This window comes from Rhinoderma darwinii, chromosome 6 (assembly GCF_050947455.1).
Source record: "Rhinoderma darwinii isolate aRhiDar2 chromosome 6, aRhiDar2.hap1, whole genome shotgun sequence".
Lineage (NCBI taxonomy): Eukaryota > Metazoa > Chordata > Amphibia > Anura > Rhinodermatidae > Rhinoderma > Rhinoderma darwinii.
The window spans coordinates 48,462,804-48,477,526 of record NC_134692.1 but is presented as its reverse complement, the minus strand read 5'-3'; the positions used below and the strand labels follow the sequence as shown (position 1 = coordinate 48,477,526).

Here is a 14,723-nt window from a genome sequence, read left to right as displayed (position 1 = left end):
GTCCGTTTTTGTTTCCGTGTGCACTCAGTTTCCGTTCCGTGTTTCCGTTTTATACGGACGTTGTGCTTCCGTTTTGTCTTCCGTTTTCTGTTTAAAAACGGAAGGTAAACTTCATTTGAACTTGTCACATGTCCCAGGAAACACCCATAGAAAGGTTACAAGAAGTTTTTGGTGTTGTTTTCTGCAGCTTTCAGAGCATAGAGAACAGTTTGAGATGACTCTGCTTGGCTTGCTTTGGTTTTGTCTGGATTTTTTTTAGTGAAATGTGTGCATTTACGTACTTATTTTGTGACGCTGGGCACTAGTTTCCTCCTGCCATCTGTGCGTCAAAAGCTCATTGGCAAGTTCCTCCCACGCGGCGTCCTTTTTATAGTGGCCGTGGTAGCATTCTGCCCGCGTAGCCCACAGTCCTGGGTGATCATGCACCAATGTTATGAGTCTCTCCACATCCATCTTCAGGAATTAATGTGTACTGTAGTCTGAGTCTGTGAACTTTGGCTCACCCAGTAGTTGCTATGGCAACGGATCCGTCAAAAGCGGACGGCACACGGAAGCCTTCCGTGTGCCATCCGTTTTTTTTGACTGACCAATTGACTTCTATGTGCCACACGGCCACTGAATCCCTGACCAAAGTAGGACATGCTCTACTTTTGACGGAACGGAACAACGGATCCGTTTAAATAACTGAAGTGTGCTTGGGCCCATTGAAATGAATGGGTTCAGGGTGCTATCAGTGACAAAAACTGATAGCACCCTGAAGGAAAAGACTGAAGTGGGCATGAAGCCTTATGCCCAAGAAAATATCTGAATGCACATTATGGTAAACCTTTAGGTGGATGGGGTAGAACACCAAGAACAGAAACATGAGGTTACATTGGGCACAGGCTCGCCAAAAACATAGACAAGACCCTACACAGTCACCAGATCTTAAGCCAATAGAGAACATTTGAGATGTGTTGGAATGAGAGCTAAATACCAGGCATGTGCAACTTTTTCATCAAATATGATATAATATCATATAAAAATTTTCATGAGTCTGGTTTAATAAATGCAATGAAATCTTCAGGTTGATCTGGGGACAAAAGAGGATCCTACCCAATACTACCAATTAGTAAGAAGTTTCATAAACTGTCTTCAGAAGAGCAAGCACTCCGCTTACGTTAGAGTTAGTACTTCTGTAAGATTTCCTCCACTACCCTTTATCGGCAGTACCATGAGGTGTGACTTCAATCTTGGAGGAAAATAGTTCAGTTTTGTATTTGTGGATGTGTTGATGTTGCGTCATGACGGCTGATGGAGCGATTGAATAAAAGGAAATGGGCCGGCACCTCACTCACATATACTCTTGTATGAATGCTGCAACTTTCCCTTGGGAGCAGGGGGGTGGTGGATTGTATTAATGCACTAATTGTTTAAAAAAAAAAAGTTATTTAAAGGGGTTGTATGAGAATAAAAAAAAAAATTGCTGAATGCTTTTAACGCATGTGTAGATACAGAAGATTCTCCTGCCTGTACCTGCACCTGAATCTGCAGAAATTGTTCAGTGCCAGTGCAGAAGGGCATGGTGGCCAAATCACCTGACCATCACCATCTGTGAAATCTATGGACGAGATAATTGCGCTATCCTCTGTTTATCTGTCTACCAGCCGACACTGAAATGTAGCGCAGGGGTAAATGATGGGGGTATTTATAGTGGCTTGTGTCAGAACACAGGAACTTAGGGCGTTTTATAATTTTCAATAGAAAGTTCACTGCTGGTAAATCCCACGTAAAGTTTCTTACAAGGACACAAGGCATAGTACACCACTGGTGGAGCAGGTAATATGCCTTGTGATCTTATATAAATGTATGTGTTCCGTAAAAAATTAATTGGCTCATTCTATGTTAGGACAGGTGATACGTTTTCCGCAGGCTTAACAGCCCCACTTCTGTCCTTTGGACCCAAACCCCTTTCCAGGAGATATTGGAGGCAAATAACTGGACCTATATATCCCTCAAATCTTTAGTCCTTCTTGCTGTCATTGCTGAATAGGGATCCAAGATTTTTTCCAAGGTAGGATCTGTCAAAAGAATCTGCCAATGCTTCTGCATGCATTCCCTCATCTCCTACCATCCCGGAATGATATGAAGCAATGTATCTCACCTGGGTATTATTCCTACTGTGATGCATCGGTTGAATACCACACACAGTATGTACAGGAGCAGTGTTATTTCTGGAAGAATGCAGGCAGCCATGTCTTTCTAATCATATACTACTCTTTTAACTATGTTGCTTCAAATATATCACTATTATTTTAATTTCTACAAATATGAATGGGAGGGGAGTGATCTAACTATAGAGCATGGCAGCAGTAAATCAAATTGGCCACTGCTGACCCACAAATCCACCATCTGAATATAGGCGTGTGGCACAGCAGATAAGTCTTCAAGGGAGCCACATGGAATTCGATTCCCTGCTTTATTATTGCATTTCTCCAGTGCATAATCGGACTGTTTCCTATTACAGAATTGCTGTACATTAGGAAATTGTGCCTATGCAGTTTCCTAATATATTACTCTTTAGAGGCCTGGACAGCCCAAAATGCACTTTTAATATTTATAATGGTACATCTGGGGTAATATTCCCTGGAATAGGTTACCCTATAGCTTGGTGACATGATTGGTTTAAATGCATTCTAGTTCAGTCAGGAACATTTCATGGTTCTCCATCATCCAGACTGCATTATGGTAGATCATACAGTACAATCTCGGGCTTCTAAGCATCCTAAATGCGCTGTCTGCCTAAAATAACCCATTTTTAAATACCCTATTAAAGGGGTTATCCGGGATGTGAACATATTTTAGTCGGGGCTGGAAATGAAATAAATAAACCAAAAAAGCAATACTTACCTATCCTTGCCCCCGGTAATCCATTGCTGACGCTCTGGCAGCCCTCCTAGTGGTTGTTTAGATGCACATAGCATGTGACTGCTGCAGCCAATCAGAAGGCTCAGCGATCATGAGTTGTATTTCTGCCATTATGCCAGAAATACAATTCGTCACCACTGAGCCTGCTGAGCCCTCTGATTGGCTGCAGCAGTTACATGCTAAGTGCATGTAAACAACCACCGGGAGTACCGCCGGAGCTTCAGCACTGGATCACCGCAGACAAGGATAGGTAAGTATTGCTTTTTTTGTTTATTTATTATATTTTTAGCCCCTATTAATAAAGGTTCCCATTTTGCATAACCCCTTCAAGCAGCTCTGAATTACTACAGGGAGTCCTTTGTTCAGAGAAATCATCTATTAGCCAGAGAATACAATTTCTACAAAGTGTGTCTCCCGTCATGGAGATCGCGAGATGTCCATTCATTACACGGACTACCCATTGATTTCAATGTGCACTGTGTAATGCTTAATTTTCCCTGTGACGGTGCTGCAGGGAAATGAAACACTTGCTGTCCTGTTCCACTACAGTTTATCTCTGATTGCCAGGGGTCCCAGCAGTAGGACACTCTGTGATCAGGTTTTTGTTGGGGGACCCTTAAAATAAGCAAGAATTGTCCAAAGTAGACAACCCCTTTAATTATGTTTTAACTGTATTCCGGAGATATAAATGTTCTAGATTTAGTTAATACATTCCAGTAGCTTTTCAGACTTGCTTCTACGGACTGGAAGTATTTATTTATTTTTTTAAATAATAAACTATTAATTATATTGTACAAATCAGAACCACTATATCATGATAATGATCTTTATTTTTTTCATTGATTGAATTCCAATTTACATGCTTTAATTGAACCATAATTGTGTAATCTAAACCAAGTCCACACACGTTCTACAATATCAAAATTAGTTTCTTGTAGCTTGCAGAAATGAATCTGCATAAGACGTATAATTGATATGTTTCTGAGTATTTAAGGGCTGGGCAAAAAAATTTCCTTCGTGATGTTTGTTTAAAGCTGAAAAAAGTCTCAGTTGGACGTTGCCAGACTTACATTGTACCACGGCCTGCGTACCCTTTTTGGATGATTAGCCATGTCACAAATCCAGGCGATGAAAAGGACAAAGAGGCGTAAGGGACATTGAATTGTGTCTGGGTGATTGGGATGCGTCACGCATACGTCCAGTGCCTCTGTTCATTCCCTCTGCTCCTTTGACAGGTGAATACTTACTCATTAGGAGGAATTTTATTCATCCTCCTTTTATCATGTATTATTGAACACGGCATACAAGGAGTGCAGGAACTTTCAAAGAAGAGCCGGGTGAAATCTTAAGCAAACATCAAGCATGTTTGAAATAAATGAAAAAAAAAAAAAGAACCTGCCTTGCTTTATAAAATAGTGAAAATACCCCTTATATATAGTACATAATATTCAATGTAATAAGACAATATATACTTTATATTGAGCTTATGATTAATCTATAACTTGTTAAGGTTATTGTGCATGATATGGAATGTAGTCTGAAGATCTGGTTTATTTTTTTTACTTTAGTGAATCTGTATCAGAAGAGACATTGCGACGTGCCAAGCAAATTGGGTTCTCAGATCGGTTCATTGGGAAGTGTCTGGGGCTGACTGAAGCTCAAACCAGAGAGTTTAGACAGAAAAAGAATGTCAAGCCATGGGTCAAGCAGGTATGAACATTTTCCATAGCAAATCTGAAGTCTAGACTACTAAAGCATTGTTTGCCATTTCCTTGTATGCTATCTAAATATGCGCAGAAGGACAAAGATGGTTACACACGCACACGCACCCGCACACGCACCCGCACACACACATTTATGTTGTAGTTATGTGACTAACCTCTGCAGCATAACCTCTCCACCAATTAACCCTGGATAGGGAGCCAAAAGTTGTCAACTGGTACCAGCAGGAGCTCGCCGTCTTTGTTCATGTCTCTAATAAATGTGTATTTTGAGAACATTTTACACCCTCAATTTTAACTTTTTGGAAATGCAAAAATTTCAACACGTACTACAAAGTTCAGAGATAGTACAAACAAAACAGTAGAAAACAAATATCCACCAAAATTTACTACATTAAAATGTTTATACAAGCTGGCATCAAGCGTACCATGGCAGAACTATGGGCCATATGCCCTGAAGGACATTGAGGACATACTAAAAACAAAAAACAAATAACTTACATTTACAACCCCCGTGATGACAGATTACATTAACACAATATTTACACACTGGAATTGAATAGAAAAAATTGGATGTGGCCTGGAATTTCAATGATCTCCAAGCCTAAATTAAAATGCAAGGGAGGAAGATTTCAGCATAAAACAAGAACCATGACACTACGGTCATACTTTGAAGCTACTGGTTGTCACATCAGGAAAAACCGCTAAGATTTCTTATACATTATTTTTTAATCTCCCTGAACCTGTCAACACAGCTTCTTGACAGTAGTAAAACAGGACGCTTCAGAAACTCAACAATTAATCTGCAAGAACATTGCTGTCCCTTATTTTAAAAATATTAGCATTCCTAAAAAAATCTACAGGACATGGATTATAAAGAATCACATATCTTAAAGGGGTTGTACAGGATTAAAAATACATTGCTGCTTTCTTTCAAAAACAGTGCCACACCGGTCCATGGGCTGTGTCTAGTATTGCAGCTCAGCTTCATTAAAGTGAATGGAGTTAAGCTGCAAACGCCACAAATCATAGATATGTGTGCCACTGTTTTTGGAAGAAAGCAATTGGATTCTCATTCAGTGCCTCAATGAAATTCTGCTGTGATCTGCCCTTCAAATTTGAGAGGAGCGAACCAAAATGCAATGTTCAGAAGTTGTGTGATATGACTCCCCCCTCATGTACAAACCAGAGAAGTAATATCTCATTTAGTTGCTACTGTATAGGGGCATTTTCAGACATTTCAACTGAGGGGGTCACCAGAAGCTACGCCATAGGGAGGCAGATAGCAGAATGCATAATAGGCCGCTGCAAAAAATTTCAGAATTTCCGTGCCATCTAAAAGCGCTGATGACACTAGACTTCGATATCAGGACAAAATTATAAATGTGATGGGGTATATGTAGTAGTATTACCTGGTGCCCTCCAGTTGTGCCCCTCTGCCGTGGATCTGCCATATTAGGGTCCCATCTGTATTATCTCAAAATGGCCACACCGTTTCTTAGACTGAGTCTAAGACACTCCTTCTGCTCACAAATTGGACAGAAATGCTCACGTGAGCAGCTCTGGCGAATCCGAGAACAGTGCGAGTGTCTCAGACTTGAAGTCTAAGAAGCGCTTCAGCCATTTTAGGACCGCACAGAGGGGACACTGAAATGGCGGATCCACGGCAGAGTGATACAACTGAAGGGGAACCAGGTGATACTACTCCATATACCCTATCACATTTAAAATGTTCTCCCGGGATCGGAGGGTCGCTAAGTGAATCCCCTGTCTTCTCCACCCTCCAAGGTTGACACACCACTATGTAGCATAAATGTAACACTATATCATGAGGTCACACCTGCCACGTCAACATCAGATGTAAATACAGACGTTTAAAGCGCCATTCTAGATTTTTTTCCTTTTAGAAGAAAGGAAAAAAAATATATATTTTTTTTTTTCGTTTTTCAGCATGACATTTAATAAATTGTATAAATTGTTACAAAGGTGAATGTAAGAAAAAAAAAATCTGCCTGCTGATTTGAACCAATCAGATGTCTGAACAAAAGCATGAATGGAGAATTCTGATTTGCTTGGATAATATTACTATTAAAATATGGGTATTTTTATATCATATGACAGATTAACCTGCTTTTTGTCAGGCAATTTCATTTTCCATTTTCATCATTCCTTATTTCACCCACAAAGCAATTTCTACGCTGCTCTTTGAGAGCTCCCATTGAAACGGTGGCGTTCCGCTGAAGTGGCAATTAAACAGTATATAAAAACCTGTAATCACGAAACATCAGGAGCTGACCTGGTTTAAACGTGCAGCATCTGGCTCTAAAAAACTAGCCTCGCAGCCATCTCCCGAGGTGCTAACATTGTTTTATGGGCTAATACTTTATTTTAAGTGTCCCATCATTACCAAAGTAATTCTGCATTCACGGCAAGTGCCTCTATTTTAATGAAGTTGCTTGGTATGCGCTGTTGTAACACGGATGCATTTGTACGCTTGATCCTGTCATTTGCCATGAGGTAATATAATCCTGGTTTGAGCTAATTTATGCAGCACTCTTTCATTGCTGGATGGTTAGCCACAGACAATTTGGTGTAGTCTAAGGCCCATCTTAGTGCTTATACTATATAACTTATAGGTATTTTATGCATTTGAATTGTGCCATGACTAGTAATATTTATAAGGTTTATTATAATGGGACATTATTATTATTATTATTATTAATAATCGGCTGTTATTTATATAGTACCAACACATTTCACACCTAGTCTTTTCAGAAGTGACTATTATAGAAAGTGGCTATTATATAACTGGACTGCATGAACATATAAATTACAGCCCATAATGTTATATAAACTCCAAAGTGTTTCTATTACCATCATTGTGAACTTTCTGTAATATTATTCTGTCTACAATATAGTATATTTCTCTAATAAATGCATTTTATGCCATCCTAATCATGGCATTGCTTAAATATTCATAGCAATATAGAATTTGTGTTTTAAAGCTTTGTAGAATGTAAAAAGGACACCAAAACAACTTTTGCATAAATGTCATATAAAGTGTTGTAGCAATTTTGTATTCAGTAGGGTTAAACTGGGTTTTACACAGGGTGTCGGTGCGCCATATGTCTGGGGGGTAACTGAGTTAGCGCATCATACAAACGAGTGGTCCAAATGTTGCGTCCATAATACGGGCCCAAAAAAAAAAATCACCTTTCTTACGCTTGTGAAGTGAAAATGGCCTAAATCCTGCTCTTTTCTTAACATCTCTATGGTGTTTTTGTCCCGATTTTTGTCATGTCCCATTTGTTATACATGACATTCTCTAATTTCAAATTCTTTAATGGATACAAGGCAAATCTTTTTTATTTTCTGCTTATTTTGTTTAGTAGGATAATAAGTCATAGACTTTTACAGCAAAATAGTTTTAGACCAGGCTCACAAAGGGCAGTTTTTGCTAAGTTCATTCAATTTTTTTTAAAAAAGGATAGGCATAATTATTTTCTTTTCAACCTTTCAGGAGCTAAATTTTTTTGGCTAAAAAAATGCTTAAAAACTACATCAACATGTCCTGTGTGAGCCTGGCCATAATGCATTTTTGGGATACATTCGTTGTCATTCTTAATGTCCTTGTATGAACCCAATCTTATACAATATAAGAGAGTCCAATCTTGCAGTCTTACTTAAAACTGAATCTCCATTTTTATATCACAGATTGATACATTGGCTGCTGAGTATCCTGCAATAACAAACTACCTCTACCTCACCTACAATGGACAGGTACTATCTGGGGCTATCAGAATCGGATTATCAATTAATTAGATTATTTAAGATTTACTCTGATGTAAATTGTGTAGTAGACTTGTAATATGCTTGGTCTACAAAAATAAAAATACTTACTAATGGTTAAGGCATAAAAACCTGTTCAAGGGCTAGACATTGACCACTCAGGCAATATTTTGTACACTGCTCTTATACTGCCAATGTATATCAATTTAACACATCTGTAATTGTTTAATTTTACCTATTCTCATATTCAACCAAATAGGCTGTAGCCCTAGTTGCCCTAACATGCAGGTGCAAGGTTTGAAGCCCTCTAATCTACACTCCTCAACATTGAAATTGCAATACCAAGAAGGGTAAGCCGTAAAGTTATGCAAATCGAGGAAGAAACAGGTGTCGCTAAGATCTGCAAATGATCAAGTTTTCAAGCCCCTAGCTTCAATATGTGGCATGTGGGGGGCATAAAAGCCAGATTGAAAGCAAAGTTTTTTAGCCACATAAAACCTAAAAAAATCAGATCAAGCGGTGTGAGATGATTGTGCGATGCCTCTGTTCGTCGACGGGTCAGTTATCGCCACTCGTCGCAAACTGAGAGGGACAGTTTCTTTGAACTGAGACCTTGGTTTGTAACTCTGGCAGATCGCTATGCACCTAGGCCAGGCCAAGATGTCCGCACTTTCAACATTGCGTGTCCTGGAGGTTGGGAGAACAAAAACGAACGGGAATGACAGCAAGAGGTGCGCGTAGGCGAACCTCTGCATGGACGGATTGTCTGATTGGAAGAATGGAGCGTAGTGATCCAATCTGTACTGCAAGTGAAATTGCATGTCACATCCTATGTCTAGGGTGGCAACCAGTGTTGACACAAACCATCATAAGGCGTTTGCATGACATTGGGCTACAAACAAGACGTCCACCTACAGGAGTTCCAGTTACCACACGCCACCGCTTTCAAAGGCTATCATAGTACACAGCAAGACGACAATGAAGACTAGAATGGAGGTCTATCCTCTTCAGCGATGAGTCCCACATTTGTCTCGGACACAATAATAGCCGGAGGTTGGTCTGGAGACCATGTGGGCAACGCCATGAAGAGGCCTCCACAAGGGAGCATCACACCTGTCCTACTCTCGAGATTATGGTGTAGGGTGGTATAATGTATGGTAGTCAAACCCCTCTATTAATTTCAGGTACACTAACAGCTCAGCACTACATTGATTTGGTCGTGGAACCAGTGGTATGGCCATTTCTTCAAAGTGTCCCAGAAGCCGTTTTTTAACAGGACAACACCAGGCCGCATGTTGCTCGTGCTACTGTAAACAGCCAGCATGTCCCAAACATGTTACGATGGCCTACAGGGTCTCTGGACTTGTCTTGTCTGGGACATTATGGGTCTACAATTGCAAAGGGAGCTGCTAGCAGCCAATCTTGATGATTTCGCACCCAAGTGAATTCAGCGTGACATAACATTTCTCAGACAACCATTAATAACCTCATTGATAGCATGCCAAGGCGTTTAAGTGCATGTATTTGTGCGCGTGGCGCTCATACTCGATACTGAATAAATCAAGATGTTTGGAAGATTTTGTTTCCATTTTTTTATGATTTGCATATCATTAACATGTCAATCGATCCTTTACTTTCCACAATTCCAGAACTTTGCCTTCTTGTGTTACAATTTTAATGTTGAGGAGTGTAACTTTCTTTTATAATGGCTTGATGGAGATATAGAAGGTCTCTAGAATTTTGTATAAAAAAAATTCCTGTTCCTGCATCCCACAAGAATAATGGTCCCACTCATGGGTATTCATTACACTTTTGGGTTTACCATTTATAAATGTAATACAACCATAAGGTTTGATGAGACATTTCCTAAGAGCTGTACCAAGTACCCTTCGATATTGCTTTTTATGATTTATATATCTTTGCTATGGTTAATGCTTCACTCTTTTATTTTCCAGGAGCATGATATAAAGTTTGATGACCATGGAATGATGGTTCTAGGCTGTGGCCCATATCATATAGGTACTGCCGTCCTCTTATGTCTATAATAAACAGTTAATAAAAAAATGTAGATAAAATGGACTGTAAATGAGGATAACAGCAGTTCAAGATGTGTAAGATAACACTATTACAGACAATACATTTTGGAATAGATTCTACGCTTAGAATTAGAAACTCATCAGACAATTTATTTTATGCCCAAATTTTTCTACTTTTTGCTAAATACTTGAGCAGTACCAAAATACATCATGTATAATATGTTCACCATCATAACAAGTCAAACTGCACAAATGTTGTAAATCACTAAGCATGAAAATGTTTTGGTAAGTCCCTGATACATAATAATTTGCAAAGCAAAAAAATAGATTAGGTGGTACTTTGTATAAGTAGAGAGGTATATAAAACCATGTTTAAATAAATTTGAAGTCAAATATCATATAATGAAAGACTTACATCGGTTGTCCACTGTTTATCATCGATGCGGGTCCGGGTGTCGGACCCCCACACATCATGTACTGATGACATATCCATTGGATAGATCATAAGTTGTCCGGTAGTGGGCAACCCCTTTAAAGATATTGTCCCATCTGGACTACCATTTCTCTTAATGAGGATCATTTGATCGCTGTGGGTCTGCTAGTTGAAGCCCCTGGCAGTTATCACTTGGGAAAGCAGTGGGTGTAATATTAAATAGTGCCCATTAAAAAAGGGTTGCACTTAGTCCTTCAGAGCAGAGCCACTCTTTCCAGTGGTTCTCTGCTCTCGCTAATATTAGGGGGACCGAGTAGGACACTTTCCTCTATCACCTCCAAATCTCCTTATGGGACAATGCAATCTGTGATACTTTTGATGTTTGAAATATGCCCTTATAGAATTAGAATAGAAAGTACCATTTTAAATGATTGCAACTTTTATCTTGAAGTCAAAGAAACACCAAGAGATATTTTTAACTGGAGAACTGCAGTGAGGCATAGGATTCTAAACTGCTCAGATAAAAGATGTCCATTACCTATTGAGATGGGATCTGGACCTGTCCAGTCCTAAATTGAATACCTACCTCCAATTTTATGGAGTTTGGATTTCCTGTAGACTTCTATAATGCAGAGTCAAGCACTATCTACAGTATATTGTTTCCTATTTCTGTTTGACTGTTTGTAAGAACATTTCATAAAAAGAGAGTTTAAGGTAGACACTTTATTATAATACTTATTCATTATGTAGAGTTCTCCTGCTAACCTGACTTGACTTGTTGTATAATTAATTGTTATTACCAGATTTGCTGCTTGGAATATTTAAAAAATCAAAAAGGATGTACAAAATTACACCACCAATTCTGTATTACTGCTTCTTGTTATTGTGGTCATTAATCATGTTTTCGTAGCCACCTTTTGCAGTAAAACAGGCTCTGAAACCACAGACAAAATTACTTATTTTCTTGGTCCTAAAAAAGTCATTCCAACAAGTATATGATAGAAATCTGAACCTTCCCCTATTACAAAATATTGTCCTGACATGAAAACAATGATAGTTAGGAGTCCTAGTATATCCTACAATATAAAAGAAATGTATTGCCGAATCAACTTCTTTCAAGATAATCAGATGTGTGAACAATTGGCTCCATAGTAGGACAAACTGCTAGCAATGTGTAAAAGCAGATGACAGTGCTCAACTCTTTTGATTTTCACAAGACTATCTTAACCATTAAATAAAGAAATGGGTAGGGTTTGCCAATAGGAGAAGGCCTTTCTGAATATGGATGTGTTGGGGTGGATTGATATGTGATTTAGGAAAATTAGCGATGGGACTTTCCTATTCTTTTTTGCATTTTATAAAAACAGGTAGTGTGAATTACGGTATTTTGAAATCAGTTATAAAGAACCACTTCAGTAGGATATCTGAACAGTAACAAATTATTATTATCATTCATTATATATATTGTAATTCATCCATTGAAAAAGTACTACACTTAAAGGGGTTGTCCAGAGAAACCAAACTCCTGCTTATTAACCTTATAAATACATATCATCTTACCAATAGTGATGAATTTCGACTTTTGTCCAGTTTTGCCAAATTAAACCCTGGTCATGTGATCCCCGAAGCTCAGTAGTTTCAACCTACCTGATGACGCGCCGATACAGCAACACGTGACCTCTACTGGCTTCCTACTGCTGTTGGTGTCAGCACCTCATCAAACATGTAAACTAAAAGGGCCGGCTCAGGAAAGGAACAGTCACAATTCCAGCCCATTTTGGTCACATGTTCTAATTTCTGTCTCTCTCCACAAGAGAGAAGTCTATCTCTATACTTCCCAGTCAAATAGTTTTCTTAACGCAGGCAGGGCTTTCCATTGAGAATAGTAATAGTATCAGAGACGTTTTGGCTGGGCTGGTAGAAAATGCAGGAGTACTTGATTTTATTCAGGGAAGTCTCTTTGGAGAGGACTTACAGAGCTCAGGTGTGGGCGGACTGGGTGCAAACCTATTGGTCATTCAGTAAAAATGGGGGGATTAGGCTATAGAAACCAGAGAAAGGCATGACGGGATATGTAGTTCCAAAGCGCCCAAGTCCCGCCTTCAAACAGGAAGTGAAGGAGCATATAAGTCGCAAAATTCGGGGTAAGTTTCTGCTCTTAAAATGTGTTTATTAGCTAGCAAAGGAAGTTTTAACACTAGGGAAGCATTTCAGATGTGTTTGGGGATTTTATTTTTTTGTTTGTGGCCGTCGGACAACCCCCTTTAAGCTTCTAAAAATCCAGCCATAAACTAAAATGACTATTTTATTTCAGATTAGACAGTTACTAGACAAAGTGCTGCCTAACAACAAGCAATTGCCTGCTTTTCTAAAGGATATTCTGATCCCTATAACAGTTAGATTAATAATAAGTTGAGGGGCAGAGGTTGGAGTTACACCCAGGACCCAAATGCCTGATGGATCCCATTATTATAGCATGATGATTGGTACAACCTGGTGCCGTTTTAAATTGGGGCCCAGGAGCTACCAGTTCTATCTCTGTTGAGAAGGGGAAGTGGATAGGCTGATCTGAAGACATACCCTTTTTTTAAATCTACAAGTGAAAATGGGCAACACCAACTCGTTTCTATGCTCTTCTGGGCTTTAAGCTGAGAAAGTTTGGGAAATCAATTTGTGACATAAAAGCATTATGGTCTACAACAACATGTCACTGGTACATATCACATTAGTAAACTGTACTCTCATGAATGCTATTTCACATAATAAAATATCTGCTTCCCTAGATGTAGGTTCAAAAGAAATACATTAGAATGCAAAAGATTATAAGGTTTCGAGGCGAAAAATAAATGTCAATAACTTTTAATAAGTGAGATAGCTCTCCTACTAGACTAATCCGTGCTTGCTGACAAAAGAGTTTTAACCTTACAGATTCATGAACCGCTTTCCTTCTTGGGTTCTTTTTCCCATTTATACAGATAATTGTCTAGGGCTCCTTAACCTTTCATGAGACACATTTTCAGCACTGGTGAGATACAGTTATGAACAGACAATGAATAGACATCTGGCTAAACACGGCATCTCTGCATGCACAGGTGGTGGAAGCATTTGTGCAGGTTAACCCTTTCAGTTACGACAAATAGAACACTGTTTTTTCATGCCAGGAAGCATATATTCCTTATTGATTTATGGCGAGACATTTACATGTTTAAATTCTTCTTAATATCCATATTTGATCAGTCAGTGGTGTAGATTGAAGCTTTTGGCTCCTTGGAGCAATGAAGTGCTCACTAGTATAGTGATAGTCATCTCTAGGGTAATCGCATCATAACCATTTACAGCATGGCACCATTAAAGGAGCCTAAGAGTCACCTAGGAGTAGAGGTCCACTCAATTGCAGCCTCAGAAATCCTTTCTACAATTCCATTTTGACAGTTAATGCCTATAAATGCTACAGGACATTTAGGAAAGTTGACATCACTAATTTTAGTGTTTTATTATTTCTGGGAATATTTATTTATTCTACCTTTCTCTGTTTTATAGGCAGTAGTGTCGAGTTTGATTGGTGTGCAGTATCCAGCATCCGTACACTACGCCAACTTGGCAAGAAGACCGTGGTGGTGAACTGCAACCCTGAGACTGTCAGCACAGATTTTGATGAATGTGACAAACTTTACTTTGAGGAGCTGTCACTGGAAAGAATTTTGGATGTATTCCAAAATGAGGTGAGTGACCCAAGTTTCGTTATGATGTCAATTCATGAGAGTTTTGGTAACATGAAAATGTAATGATATGAAGTTATGGTATTCAGGTGTCTTGTTTTATATTTAGAGATCAGTG

The 14,723-nt window shown here is 38.9% G+C and overlaps 1 protein-coding gene across 1 annotated transcript in view; it reads left to right on the top strand.

Moving 5' to 3' along the window:
* Positions 1–14,723, top strand: part of CPS1 (carbamoyl-phosphate synthase 1) — a 77,881-nt gene that overhangs the window by 36,363 nt on the left and 26,795 nt on the right. The window contains exons 22-25 of the mRNA XM_075829651.1: positions 4,476–4,617; positions 8,343–8,408; positions 10,373–10,436; positions 14,427–14,608. Of these exons, the coding sequence (XP_075685766.1) occupies positions 4,476–4,617; positions 8,343–8,408; positions 10,373–10,436; positions 14,427–14,608 (454 nt within the window). The remainder of the gene's footprint in view (positions 1–4,475; positions 4,618–8,342; positions 8,409–10,372; positions 10,437–14,426; positions 14,609–14,723) is intronic.